Consider the following 14,736-nt stretch of genomic DNA (forward strand, 5'->3'; position numbering starts at 1 on the left):
CCCAGAACACTGAGCGAGGATGTCCTCCAGCCCCTTTTCTTTCTCCTCCAGGAGGGAAAAGAGCCGCCCTTTGGGGTGAGCCAACAGTCCCCTCGCCGGGACAGAAAGAGGCACAGACCCAGGAGATCTCGGAGCTGGGTGGATGCTCAAAGGCTTCCGCCCCAACGCCAAAGATGCTCCCCTGCAATGGCCACCACAAGGTCTCGGTCTGGCTAGCCTTTGTTTGGAGCTGTCCAGTGAGGGAGAGCTCCTCCCTCCCGAGGCTGCCGGGGCTCCTGGCAGGAGGTTTCGCCTTGCCAGCACCATTTCTAAGGCTCAGGTGGACCCCAAGGCAGGCAGCCGGAGAGTGAGAGGCGCGGGGAGGTGGGAGGACCTGTGGATATTCGCTCAGGTGAATCTGGACGAAGTGCCGAGGCTGGGCCGGCTTCTTCCAGCTGGAATGCTGGAGGAATACAAATACAAAAGACCTCACTCAGCCCCCCAGCCAAGAAACAAAAACCCAAGCGAAGGGGGGCGGGAGGGGGGGGGCGAAGCCATCATCTGCATAAGCCTCTCCTCATTGGTGGAGAAGGATGACTGGCTGCTGGGTACCCCTGCCGGCGCTTAGGGCTGCTGGTGCCGGGCCTCCGCTTTGCATCCTGTGGCGGAGACTAGCCGAAGGCGTGGGGCCCTTTGTATGGCCCTGGCTCCCTCGGACGTGCTGGGAATGATCTCTGCGGCCGCGGAGCTGCGATGAGTTCGGAAGCGTCGCCTCCCAAGCCCGGGCTCCATCCCCGGCGGTGAAGGCAGCTTTCTTTACCTGCCTGTCGGGCCTCGCAGCCCCTCTGTATGGTCTCCTTGGAGATGACATTTGAGCCGAAGAGGCGAAGCCGGCATGTAAATATCTGGGCGGAGTTCTGTCCTCCGCCTCCAGCCTTGCAAGCTGCAGGGGCTCCCATCCCTCCATCCGCCCCCGGGCTCCCTCCCTGAGCTGCTGGGAACCCCGCCTGGAAGAAGGGTGCTCAGACACCTGCTGGGAAACCTGAATGTGCCCAGGAGCAGCGGCTTGGGCGGAGAGCGGGCGTCGGGGTGAAGTGAGAGGCAGCCACCTTTGCTGACCACAGACAGCTTCCCGGGCTTGGAAGACAGCAGCAGCAGCCGAGAACGAAGGTGAGGACTGGCGGCCGGAAATACCTAGCTGATGGAGGACCCCAGGAGCCCCAGCACTGACGGTGAGTCCCCTTTTTGTTATCTCCCATCCTGGGTTGGCCTCAGTTTCCTCAAGTGTAAAAAGAGAATAGCGCCCGCCTGTCAGTGTGGTTATGAAGATCAAATGAGATAATATATAAGGCATTATTATATATAATATCATCGTATATTATCTATAAAGCATTAGATATCATCATATATAATCTACAAAGCATGATAGAATGCATTATTCGATAGTATAATATAGAGAGCTTATAGCTATAATAGATATGGGGGTCTACACCCACACACACATTTAGCAAAGTGTGGGGCGCGTAGTAGGAGCTGTGTGAATAAATGTTCCCTTGCCTTCCCCCTCTTTCCTTGGAAGGTTTCTTTCTTGCTTTTTATTATTAAACTTGGCTGCATTGGGTCTAACAGGTGGCTAGACTGGGCTGGGAGCACTCTCAGGACAAGTGTTTGATTTTACTGATTCTAAACTCAGACAGCAGGACAGTAATTATTTGGTAAAGCACCTACTATGTGCCAGGCACATGCTAAGCTCTAGAAATACAAAGAAAGTTTAAAAATCCACCTCAGAGCCTAATGGGGAGACCACATCCAGTAACTAGATATAAATGAGCTCTATGCAGGATAAATTTGAAATAATCGCTACAAAGAAAGGCACAGGACTGAAGGAGGGCTGGGAAAGGCTCGCTGTAAAAGGTGAGATTTGTATGATGCTGGGGAAGCCAGGAGGTGGAGCTGAGGGGGAGGGGCACTCTCAATGGGGGATGGCCAATGGAAATACAGGGACATGGGAATGGAGTGTCTTATCTGAGAACAGTCAGGAGGCCAGTGGCACTGGCCTGGGTCGTCCATGGGGGTGTGGGGGGAGTGGTATGAGATGTAAGGTGAAAAGGTAGGAAGTGGGGCAGGAAGGGTTACAAGGCCTTGGAATGCCAAACAGAGGATGTGCTATTTGACCCTGGAGGGAGTTGCTGGAGCTCATTGAAATGGGGAGGAGGGCACAGGGATAGAGGGAGAGATGGCATGACCACATTCAAGCTTTAGGAAGCTAGGAAGCTTAGTGGAGGGAACACCAAGACTTGGAATGCAAATATGGCCTGAGATACTTCCTAACTGAGTGACCCTGGGCTAGTCACTTTACCCCAATTACCTAGCCCTTGCCACTCTTTGGTCTTAAAACTGATACTAAGACAGAAGGGAAGAGTTTGTTTTTTAAAGGGAGATCACTTTGAGAGCTGAATGGAGGATGGATTGGAGTGGATAGGGATCTGTGGCAGGAAGCCCAAGCAGAAGACTATTACAATTGGATGGACATGAGGCTCAAGGCTCTATATGCTACAGATGCTTAATCCGTGTTTGTGGAATCAGTTTGTAGGGTTAGGAACAAGGCTCTCTGAGCACTGGTTCTTACCAAAAGCTGTAGGACTCAGAGCCATACCTTACCCAGGGAAACTCCTCTGCCGGGATTCTCTGATGTATGGCCTCTGAAAGCACTCCTGAGTTTTCACCTTCTGAAGGCCTTACTGACCTTTCTTTTATATGTGTGTGTGTATATATGCATATATATATATAATATTAAAAATTTTTTAAACCTATACCTTCTATCTTTGAATTGATATTAGTATCTGTTCTAAGGTAGAAGAAAAGATATGAGCTAGACAACTGGGGTAAAATGACTTGCCCAGGGTTACAAAGCTAGGAAGTCTGAGGCTAGATTTGAACCCAGGTCTTCCCAACACCAGACCTGGTACTCCTAGCTGTTCCCTAAAAATGTACATTCTTATCTATAAGAGACAGACAAGGGAGTTATTGATGGAATATAGTTGATCTCACTAGGTAAGAAAAAAAATCTCCCCACTGGGCTAGAAAGGGAGAACTTTCCCAAAATTCTGGAATCTTTTGCCTTCAGCAGCTTTTTGGTATTGATAAGAGGCAAGAATGAGATTTTGAAGGATGCTTGCTGGGACAGGGATTTTATGTGGGACTTGAAGGAAGCCAGGAGTCAAAGATAGGGAGAGAGAATATTCCAAGCATGGGGAACAGCCAGGAAAGACACTTAAGAGACAGAGATGGAGCATTTTGTTTAAAAAACAACAAGGAATGGTACTAATCAAAATAATCTGGTACTAAGAAATAGAATGATGGATCAATGGAATAGATTAGATACATAATACACAGTAGGAAATGACAATGGTAATCTAGTGCTTGATAAACCCAAATAACCAGGGTTTGGGGACAAGAACTCATTATTTGACAAAAACTACTGGAAAAACTGTAAAGCAGCCTGGCAGAAACTAAGTATAGACCAGTTTCTCACACCAAATATCAAGGGTACATGATTTAGATTATAAAAGGTGGTACCATAATCAAATTAGGGGAACATGGAATAGTTTCCCTATCAGATATGGATAAGGAAAGACTTTATTACCAAACAAGAGATGGAGAGCATTATGGGATGTAAAATGGATAATTTTTATTACATTAAATTAAAAAGAACTTTCAGAAACAAAATCAATATCACCAAGAAGAGAAGGAAAGCAAAAAACTGGGGGAAATTTTTATAGCAACTTCTCTGATAAAGGTCTCATCTGTCAAATATGCAGAGAACTGAGACAAATCTATGAGAATATTAGTCATTCCCCAATTGATAAATGGTCAAAGAATATGAACAGACAGTTTCCAGATGAAGAAGTTAAAGCTATCTATGGTCATATGAAAAAAAATGCTCGAAATAACTACTAATTAGAGGAATACAAATTAAAACAATTCTGAGGTACTTACCTCATACCTATCAGATTGGATGATAGGATAGAAAAGGAAAAGGACATGTTGGAGGAGATGTGGGAAAATTGGGACACTAATCCATGGAGTTGTGAATTGATCCACCCATTCAAGAGAGCAATTTGGAATTATGCCCAAAGGACTTTAAAATTGTACATACCATGATAATGCATGTATGGCCCAGATCAGATTGCTTACCATCTCCAAGTAGAAGAAAGAAATGGAGGAAGGGAGACAGTTTAAATCTTTTAGAAAATGTATGTTTAAAATTATTATTACATGTAATTGAGAAAATAAAATATCTTTGAATAAAAAGAGAAAAGAAGGGGGCAGCTGGGTATCTCAGTGGATTAAGAGCCAGGCCTATAGACGGGAGGTCCCAGGTTCAAATCTGACCTCAGACACTTCCCAGCTGTGTGACCCTGGGCAAGTCACTTGACCCCCATTGCCTAGCCCTTACCACTCTTCTGCCTTGGAGCCAATACACAGTATTGACTCCAAGACAGAAGGTAAGGGTTTAAAAAAAAAGAGAGAAAAGAAAATTTTGCATACCCTTTGATCCAGCAATAATACTAACTAGGTTGGTATCCCAGAGAGATTTAAAAAAAAAGAAAAGGCTCATACAGACAAAACTATTTCTAGCAGCTCTTTCTGTGGTGGCAAAGAACTGGAAATTAAGGTGCTGTCCATCGTTTGGGGAATGGCTGAACAAATTGTGGTAAATGTTGGTAATGGAATACTATTGTGCGGAAGGAATGCCAAACAGGATAATCTCATAAAAACTTGGAAAACTTACACGAACTGATGCAAAGTGAAGTGAGCAGAAGTAGAGGAACACTGTATACAGTTGTAGCAACATTGTTAATGATGATCAACTGTGAATGACTGAGCTATTCTCAGCAATCAAAAGATGCCAGTTAATTCTTTTTTTTAATTTTTATTTGGTCATTTCCAAACATTATTCATTGGAAACAAAGATCATTTTCTTTTCTTCCCTCCCTCCACCTCTCCCACAGCCGACATGCAATTCCATTGGGTATCACATGTGTAAAAGATGCCAGTTAATTCTGAAGGACTCATGATAAAAAGTACTATCCACCTCCAGAGAAAGAACTGATGGAGTTTGGATGCAGATTGAAGCAGACTTATTTTTACTTTCTTTTTCTTCATTTTTTGTTCATATTCTTTCACAACATGACTAATATGGAAATATTTTGCATGACTGCACACGTATAGCCTTTATCAGATTGCTTTCCTTCTCAATGAGTGCGGAGGGGATGGAGAGAATTTGGAAACCAAAATTGTAAAAAACAATAAAGGCTAGAAATTGTTTTTACATGTAATTGGGGGAAAATAAGATATTAAATTAAATAAAAGAGAAATATAAAAAAGTCAGTGTCTTGGGACAGCAGAGTACACAAGACAGGAATAAGAAGTATAAGCACAAGAACAGTTGTTGTTGGCCAGATTATGAAGGGCTTTGAATGCCAAACAGATGATTTTATATTTCATCTTAGAGGTGTCAAGGTGCCACTTGGAGCCCATTGAATAGGGGATTAATGTGGTTAGATCTGCACTTCTGGAAGATTAATTTGACAGCTGAATGGAGGATGAATTGGAATGGGGAGAGACCTGAGGCAGGTGGCTTCATCAGCAACTATTGCAATAGCCCAGGTATGAGGTGATGAGGGACTGCCCCAGTAGGGTAGCAGTGTCAGAGAAGAGAAGAGAACGTATGAGAGATATTCATAAAGGTAGATTAACAGGTGTTGGCCACAGCTTAGATACAAGTAAAGGAGAAAGAAGAGTCCAAGATGATGCCCAGTAGAAGGTGTGATCTGGAGGAGGGTCCAGCAAAAGAGACTGAGAAGAAGCAATCAGAGAGATAGAGCTGGGAGAGGAGAGCGTTCTGAAATCTGAGAGAGAAGAATGATCAACAGTGTCCAAGGCTTCCGAAAGGTCAAGAGGGACAATGTCATTAGATCTGCCAATAGAGATTATTGGTAGTTTTGGAGAGATCGATTTCTTTTTTTTTTTTTAAACTCTTATCTTCTGCCTTGGAATCAGTACTATGTATCGGGCTAGGAAATGGGGGTCAAGTGACTTGCCCAGAGTCACACAGCTAGGAAGTGTTTAGGAGAGATCAATTTCTAATGAATGATTTTAAAAGAATAGAAAAGAGGAAGTAGAGGCACAGATTGTAGAGGCCTTCTTAATGGATTTTAGACACAAAAAGGACAAAAGATATGGAATGATAGCCAGTGGGGATGAATGGATCGAGGGTAAGATTTGGGGAGATGAAGGAGACATGGGTGTGTTTGTAGGCAATATTGCCTACTGCCAATGGACAGGAAGAGATTGAAGATTAGTGAGAAAGGGAATGATAGTAGAGGAAATCTGCTGGAGAGAAGAGGATGCAATCAGATCATTTGTGAATGTAGAGAGGTTAACCTTGGTAAGGAAAAGGGCCATCTCTTCATGTAGGATTAAAGAGAAGGAGATAGTGGCAGAAGGCATCTGGGAGACGAGATGACAAAAAGGGGAGAAAGAGCTCTCAGCAAATGGCCTCAATTTAAAAAAATAGAATATTAGGCAATATTCTCAGATGAGAGGGGAGATAGAGGGGGAGCCATAGGAGGTTTAAGGAGAGATGGAAATGTCAGATGTGTAAGTAATGGGATAATGAATCAATTTTTGTTGTCGTTCAGTTGTTTCAGTCATGTCTGTCTCTTCATGGGGTCTTCTTGGCAAAGATACTAGAGTGGTTTGCCATTTCCTACTTTAGCTCATTTACAGATAAGGAAATTTGAAGTAAACAGTTTTAAGTGACTTGCCCAGGGTCACACAGCTAGTAAGGGTCTGAAGCAGGATTTGAACTCATCTTCCTTACTCAAGGCCCCTTGATCTCCTGAAATTAGAGGGGTGTAAAAGCATCTTCTTGCCACAGTGAGGGCCTAGTTGAGGTTGGGTTATATGCATTTGTGTCAGCAGTTTTGTAATTTGGTTCCAGCTTCACTCAGCTGTACCAGAATCTTTTCTTCTCTCCCCAAGCCTCCCATGGGATCCTACACATCACTCTCTTAGTTGAGGACCTCACCCAATACTTCACTGAAAAAATTGAGGTCATTCCCCAAGAGTTGATTCTCATTCCTTGGGATGCCAAATCAGGACCAGCTGGCTGTAAACATCAGCATCACCTCCACTCCTTGACCACTTGGCGGCTCACTTTCCTGAGATAAAACGAATGGACAAATGCCCAGGCCAAGAACCAATCCCAATAATCATGGGCCACATGTTGGTCTCGTATGGGGTAGGCTTAAGTGCTCACCACTTACTATTAGTCTTCTTTTTTTATTTTTTTAAACCCTCACCTTCCATCTTAGAATCAATACTGTGTATTGGCTCCAAGGCAGAAGAGTGGTAAGGGCTAGGCAATGGGGGCTAAGTGACTTGTCCAGGGTCACATAGCTGGGAAGTGTCTGAGGCCAAATTTGAACCCAGGACCTCCCATCTCTAGGCCTGGCTCTCAATCCACTGAACTACCCAGCTTCCCCCCCCCCATTAGTTTTCTGTAACCCAAATACTGACAGACAAGAAGAAGTAGAATGAAGAAAAGGGGTCCGTTCAGTGGGATTGGAACCTTTGAAATTCAAATATAAGAATCAGAATGGCCCCTCTTCATCATCTGTTTAACAGACCTAAACCAGTTACAGAAAATTAACCCATGTATCAAAGTCTCTCAAAGATGCTTTTCTTCTTTTTAGTTAAAATTTTTTATTTAATTAGTTAATTTAGAAAAATTTTCCATGGTTACATGATCCATGTTCTTTCCCTCCCCTCCTCCCACTCCCCTCCCATAATTCCGCTGGGTTTTACATGTGTCATTGATCAAGACCTATTTCCATATTATTGATAATTGCACTAAAGTGATCATTTAGAGTCTACACAAAGATGCATTTCTATTACCCATCCACAGGACACTCTAGTAGCAGGCTCCCCAATCTCTTCCAGATGGGGAAATGTATGAGCCAAACAAACTACATTTACTGGGCAATCATTGGAATCATTGGCCGGTCCCCCATCGCATTCCTTTTGAGAAAAATTATATTCAGATATGACAACACCGTAGCTATATAAAATGAAAATAAATGCATTGTGTTGGGGCAGGCATTAACAACTTAATCAAGAAGAATCTCTTGAAAGAGATGGCTTTTGTGTCTGTGTGCTCATATTTGAAAGGAGTTTCAGGTTCCAAGAAATCTAGATGAAAAGAGATTGTGCAAAGGTATTATAAAACAAAATATTAATATTTCACTCTTTGGGTTATTAACACGTCTACCAAATCAATTTGGGTTAATTTCTTATTTTTTATTATAAGAATTTCTGCCAGGGAGAGAGATCCAAATCCCTCTGGCCCCTACAGCCACCCACGTAGCCTCGGCATCCCTCTGACAGAAGATGCCAGGAAGTAAGATCTTTAGGAATCTTGAATGAGCCAAATCTTAAAATAGGAACAACCGCCCCCCGCCCCACACACACACACACAAATTCAGGTGAACATTTTACTCCATATAACAGAAGAATCGTCATTCATGTCCCAAGTCCACTCTTTTTGAACATTCTTTTTCGAATTCTCCTGTAGCTGGTCACAGTTGACATTGAGTAACCAAAGGGGTCTCTTCCCTCACATCAATGTTTTCATTTATATATTTATGTATATATAATTTATAGTATATATAATAATTATTTATAATATATAATTTAAACGTTTATATAATGCCTACTATGTGCCAGGCACTGTGCTAAATGTTTTACAAATATTATCTCATTTGATCTAAGGATACTTGTCTTTCTTGGTGTTATTCAGTCCTGTCTGACTCTTCTTGACCCCATTTGGGGTTTTCTTGGCCAAGATACAGGAATGGTTTGCCCTTTCCTTCTTCAGCTCATCTTACAGATGAGGAAACTGAGGCAAACAGGGTTAAGTGACTTGCCCATGGTAACACAGCTAATATGTATCTGAGGAGTGATGGTGGCATTTGCTGCCTCTGTACTACTTAGATGGGTCATAACTAATTCTTCCAGGTGGATCAATTAAGGGACCTTCACCCCTTTCCTTCCTGCTTATCACCTCGGTTACTTCAAGGAGAGAGAGTTTATGTATGGTCTGAAGAGAAGAGAGAAAGACATGGTTTCACAATAAACAGTGTTTGTCTTTCAGATTATTCCAAAGGCTTCAGAATAAGATAATTTTGAAGTGTTTTATCACCACTGGATGTCCCCAAAGAGATTAGATACTCTATATTTCTACAAGAGGGGGCAAGGTCTCTTGTCTGCTTCCATTGAAAAGAGGAGGGTGGGAGATTGGCTGACTGGAGAGCAGCAAGAAGGCAGCTTTGGCTGTTTGATGATTGACCTGAGGAATGGTCAACTCAGTAGTGTTCAACCTGGAAGATGGGGCAGAGGCAGACTGTGAAGTGGTTAATTTTCAGGGTGATCTCTTACACCTCAGAAATTGAAACTGCTCCAGATTGGGGCTTAACTTACTGTTGTGGCAATTATCTAGATTTAAGAAAGGGTTAATAATACAGATTAAACTTGGGAGGTTGATGCCACACTTTTTTTTTTTAAGTACCAGTTGTTGGAAGTTTACCAGCATATCCCTGGCTTTATGTGAGGAATTTCAAATGACAAATAGATTCGATCCCATTTCATCATAAAGGGGTTGGGGAGTGACAGGCTTAAATGAGGAGAGGAAATTGATGCAATAAATTGAAATTTATTTTTTAATTAATAACTGAAATACATTGGTCTTAAAAACACCAGTTTAGGGGGCAGCTGGGTAGCTCAGTGGATTGAGAGCCAGGCCTAGAGATGGGAGATCCTAGGTTCAAATCTGGCCTCAGACACTTCCCAGCTGTGTGACCCTGGGCAAGTCACTTGACCCCCATTGCCTAGCCCTTACCACTCTTCTGCCTTGGAGCCAATACACAGTATTGACTCCAAGACGGAAGGTAAGGGTTTAAAATAAAAACAAAAAAAAAAAACACCAGTTTATCAGCTAGGTGGAAGAAGAATTGAAGAGGGAAGGAACTAAACTGGATACTGGAGAAGTTATTTTAATAGTCCAAATGAAAGGTGATAAGGGTTTCAATGAGGGGGATTCTTAGAGAATGGGAAAAAGGAGACAGGGAGGAGAGGTGTTGAGGAGGTAGATTACATAGTAGAGGAAGGAGAGGAAGGAGTTAAAAATTGTATTGAGATTCAACCAAAGGGATAGTGATGCTCTGGATAGAAATAGAAGAGCTAAGAGGAAATTTTAGGTTTAGATCATGAGTTTTTTCTTGCATGTGTTGGGTTTTAGATGTCCATAAGACATTTGCTTCAAAACATTCAATTGGCAATTGGTAATTTGAGATCAGGACAAAGACTGGGCTGGATCCATCGTTCTTCTTAAGGATGATAAAGACTGGGGGCAGCTGGGTAGCTCCGTGGATTGAGAGCCAGGCCTAGAGATAGGGGGTCCTAGATTCAAATCTGGTCTCAAACACTTCCCAGCTGTATGACCCTAGGCAAGTCACTTGACCCCCATTGCCTAGCCCTTGCCTCTCTTCTGCCTTGGAACCAATACACAGTATTGATTCCAAGATGGAAGGTGAGGGTTTAAAAAAAAAGAATGATAAAGGAAGTTATAGCAGCTAATTAGAGAAAAAAGTTACGAAGAAAAGTCTTTGGTGACCTGGAGAAAGACATTTTGGTTCAGTGTTGGTTACAAACCAGATTGCAAGATATTGAAAAGTTAATGATAGGCAATGAGTGTGGACAGTTTGGTTTACTTTGGTTTTTCCCAATAAATTTGGCAAGAAAAGGGAGGAAAGATGAAAGATGATGAAGCCACCCTTAATATGGTCGTGGGGTCGTGAAGGATTTTTGAGAAAGTGAGAGATCAGGGCATGTCTACAAAGAAAAAGCCAGTGGATAAAGAGGTCAAACTGAACCTTGTGGTTATCTGTCTCCTCCTTCCTATATCTCAACCTCTCTTTCATTCTCTTCTTTCTTAAATATTTATGGCAAACCATTCCCACTATCAGTGTTTCCTTGCTGGGCTCTATATGCATTAACATCCCTCTCCCACCCCCAGCCCAACTTCCTAGGCAGGGCATTCATGAAACTCTTCAATGCCAGTGATTCACGGATCTCCTCCTTGTGGATCCCAGCATCCTGGATATATCATAGTTGGATGAAGTTCTTGTCCTGAGCAGGTGTCATGGTGAAACCAGGAGGCTGAGACTCCCTGAAGTTCTGGACCAAGGCAGAAAGGGGTAGGAGAAGAAGGGAGGGAAGGACAACCTAGCTTCACCAGCTCCCATCATTTCTGAGACTCTTGACAGATTCTTAGAAGGAACAAATGCCACCTCGAGGATCTAGAAACCCCACCATAGATGAATCAATAGAATAAGATAAGGGCCCTAAAAGAGAACCTCAGCTGCCTCCAAGAAAGCAACTTCATCAAAGAAAGAAAATAGTCTTTGGCAGTAGGGAAACTAAGGACTTTGCACCTTGCTCAGGAATTAACTCACTTCTCCTGTAAGAGATAGCTGGAGGGTTATACAGCCAATAAACAGTTATTAAGCACCTTCTGTGAGCTAAAGACTGTGCCAAATATTAAAGGATAGACTGGCAAGATAATAACTGATCCCAAGGAGCTCACAATCTAATGGTGAGACTCCATGCTAGCAGCTGTGTACAAATAAGACATACAAAATAAATTAGCAATGCATTTTAACAGAGCCTTCTTAGGCCCACCAGGCTCAGGGCTGCTCTGGAAAGGGAGAAAGGGTAGAAACCATCCTTCAGCCCCTTTTCTTTCTCTTTCAGGAGGGGGCAAAGTGTCCTTTGAGCCCAGCTAACAGTTCCTGGCCATGGCAGAAAGAGGCACAGACCCAGAATCTCCAAGCTGAACCTCAGAGACATCTAGTCCAACCATCCCTAAACAAAGGTGCCTTACACCATGTTCCCAAGTGGTTGTCATCCAAACTTTGTATGAAGACCTCCAATTAGAGACAGTCCCTCCCTCCTGATGCTGTCCCAGACACTTTGGCACAGTCCAAACTGGGAGGAAGTTTTCCTTACATAGAGATGAAATCTGTATCTAACTTCTTTCCCCAAAGAGCTCCTTTCTGGTGAAACCCCACTTCCAAGATAAGAGGGAGGCTGAGAATGGGGTGGGGTTGGGATAAGAGGCTCCATTAAGGCAGGTAGGCAGGCAGGCAGTAAATAAGTCTTTAATTGATTGCTACTTGCACAGCTCAGTGCTAAAAGCTGGAATTATAGAGAAATGAAAAAAAGAATGGAGGGAGGAAAATAAGCATTTATGTAGCATTTATTATGTGCTAGGCACTGTCCTGTTATAAGGGTTTCCTAAGTGCTTTCTACAAATATTATCTTATTTGACTCCTATTTTACAGTTGAGGAAACTGAGGCACACAGAAGTTAAGTAACTTGCCCAGGATCATATAGCTATGAAGTATCTGAAGTCTAATCTGAACTCAGATCTGTCTGGCTCCAAATCTAGGGGTTCTATCCACTGCTACAAGCTACCTCTGAGGAGCTATCCTGTTTCTGAAGGCAAGTATGTTCTAATGGAAGAAACAATTTTAAAATATCCAGGCAGGGTTCTTAACCCCACCTTGACCGTTTAATTACACCCCAAAGCTGTAAATCTCTGAGAGTGTAAGCCATCCAACCTTAGTTTCTTGGCTGCTGTGAACCATACCTAGGTGAAGAAAATTTTAACTTGAGTGCCTGGGGTAGGAGTTTGAGCTGTGAACCCTCAGAGTGAAAATTAAGAGGATCTGAGCCTGGAGACTAGAGCTTCCCAAGTCCAGAAGGTAGTAGCAGCCAGGGAGAGGTTCAACAAAACCCAATGGATTCATCAAGAAACCCTGAGAGTAATGGTAAGTCTACTTTAGGGAGAAACATTTTATTATTGAATTTTTCTGCTTTGTGTCTAAGGATGGCCAGATGTGAGCTTGGGGAGGGCAGGGTCCTGCTGATCTTTCTAGTCCTAGATCTGCAGAAAGTAAGTACAATGATTAATCATTGCATGAGGAATTGACTTGAAAAATTTGGAAACAGGAACTTTGAATCCTGGCTCCTTTCAAGAGCTGTAGGAACTAATAGACACTCAGGCTCTGAGGGTCCCCAGGTCTTGAGAATTCTCTCCCCATCTGGCCTATCGGGAGTGATCATCTCCTGTAGGGAATTCCTCTCACCTCATGGCACCCTTTACTTAGGGATCTGGGAATCACAAATTGTTAACAAAGGACATATACATAGTTAGAACCGGGGAAGGATATTTGCCAAGACTGTTCAGCAGAGACTCCTCATTAAGTGAGTGCATCTTCCCCTAGCCAGACCTCAGAGGGAAGTTGGAGCTTCTCCTGATTTCTTGTACTTGGGCTTACTTCCCTGAGCCAGTCTAAGAACCAAGGACAGTTCCAATACATTTTAAGGAAATGTATTGGCCCATGCGGGAGGCAAAGTAAAGTGGAAGGGGATATTTCTTTCTCTGGTCTATCCTTCTGGCCTATTATCTATTCCTCTTTCCTCAAAAAAAAAACTGCTCCACACCTATTCTTTCCTCTGCCCCAACTCCTACTGCACCCCATCACCAACACTCTACACTGCATCTCCAAATGTTCTTTGCCAAGAACTCCTTTCCCCTTTCCTTATCTCCCATCCAACTGAAATTGTTCCCTACAATCTCTTTCTGCCCTCCAATTTCTGAAGAGATAGGCAGACCTCCTCACCTTTCTATATCCATCTTTCATCCTATACATTTTTGTCTATTACAACAAACTGACTTTATTATCATCTCCATTCTCTAATCTTCAATCTTTTTCTATCTAATGGCTCCTTCCCTGATGCTTACAAATAAGCCCATGCTTCCCTCATCCTTAAAAAAACCATTTCAGTCCATCCTACCATCCCAGATGCTTATCACTTTTCTTGTCTCCTTCCCATATCAGCTAAATTCTTTGAATAGGCTCCTCAACATGCCTCAACACCTCCACTACCTTTCCTCTTACTCTTCTAAAGCCTATAAAATGTGTCTTCTCGTTTATAATTCAACTGAAACTTCAGTTGTTGATAACTTTGTTGGTAACTTTTCAATGTTAGCAATGATCTCTTAATGGCCAAATCTAATGGTCTTTTATCATTCTTCATTCTTTTTTATGTCTCTGCAATGTTTGCCATAGTATACTTTAATCTCCTCACAGATCTACTTTTGGGGGGCTCTGGGAAACAAATGTTGTTCTTCTCCTACTTGTCTCACCATGTCTCATCTTTTGCAAAATCTTACTAGATGTTACTATGGCTAGCCTAGGTTATCCCATAAGGTTCAACCCTGGACCATCTCTTTTTTCTACCTGTACCTTCTCCTTTGGTACTCCAGAGGGCAACTTGAGTATTATAAATATTGCTGTACTCCCTGCTTCTCCAGAATGGTTCTCCATATTTTATCATGCAAGTCATGGGATGTCTCTTCAGGAAAGTTGAACCACAAGAACCTAAAGAGACAGAATGATTCATGGGAAATATTATGTTTCATATATCTTTGGGGGATCTATCTTCATTCTGTTTTGTCTCTATTATTTATGGATCCATAAATCAATTGGTGAAAAGATACAGGCTAGAGCAGATATAGAGTTAAGACAGGTGTTTTATCATTGGGTTTTTCTACTTTGGGTCTAA

At 42.7% G+C, this 14,736-nt stretch overlaps 1 protein-coding gene across 3 annotated transcripts in view; it reads left to right on the forward strand.

Moving 5' to 3' along the window:
- The first annotated feature begins 268 nt into the window (after nt 1–268).
- Nucleotides 269–14,736, forward strand: part of LOC100010032 (zinc finger protein OZF-like) — a 41,968-nt gene continuing 27,500 nt past the window's right edge. The window contains exon 1 of one of the 3 annotated variants that reach the window (XM_016422296.2): nt 269–1,211. In XM_016422296.2, coding sequence (XP_016277782.1) covers nt 1,181–1,211 — 31 coding nt within the window. In that variant the 5' untranslated portion in view covers nt 269–1,180. Of the gene's footprint in view, nt 1,212–11,861; nt 12,936–14,736 lie in introns of those variants that run through there. The other 2 variants (XM_016422298.2, XM_056796284.1) reach the window with 2 other exon arrangements.

The sequence above is a fragment of the Monodelphis domestica genome, chromosome 4, assembly GCF_027887165.1.
Source record: "Monodelphis domestica isolate mMonDom1 chromosome 4, mMonDom1.pri, whole genome shotgun sequence".
NCBI classification, from domain to species: domain Eukaryota; kingdom Metazoa; phylum Chordata; class Mammalia; order Didelphimorphia; family Didelphidae; genus Monodelphis; species Monodelphis domestica.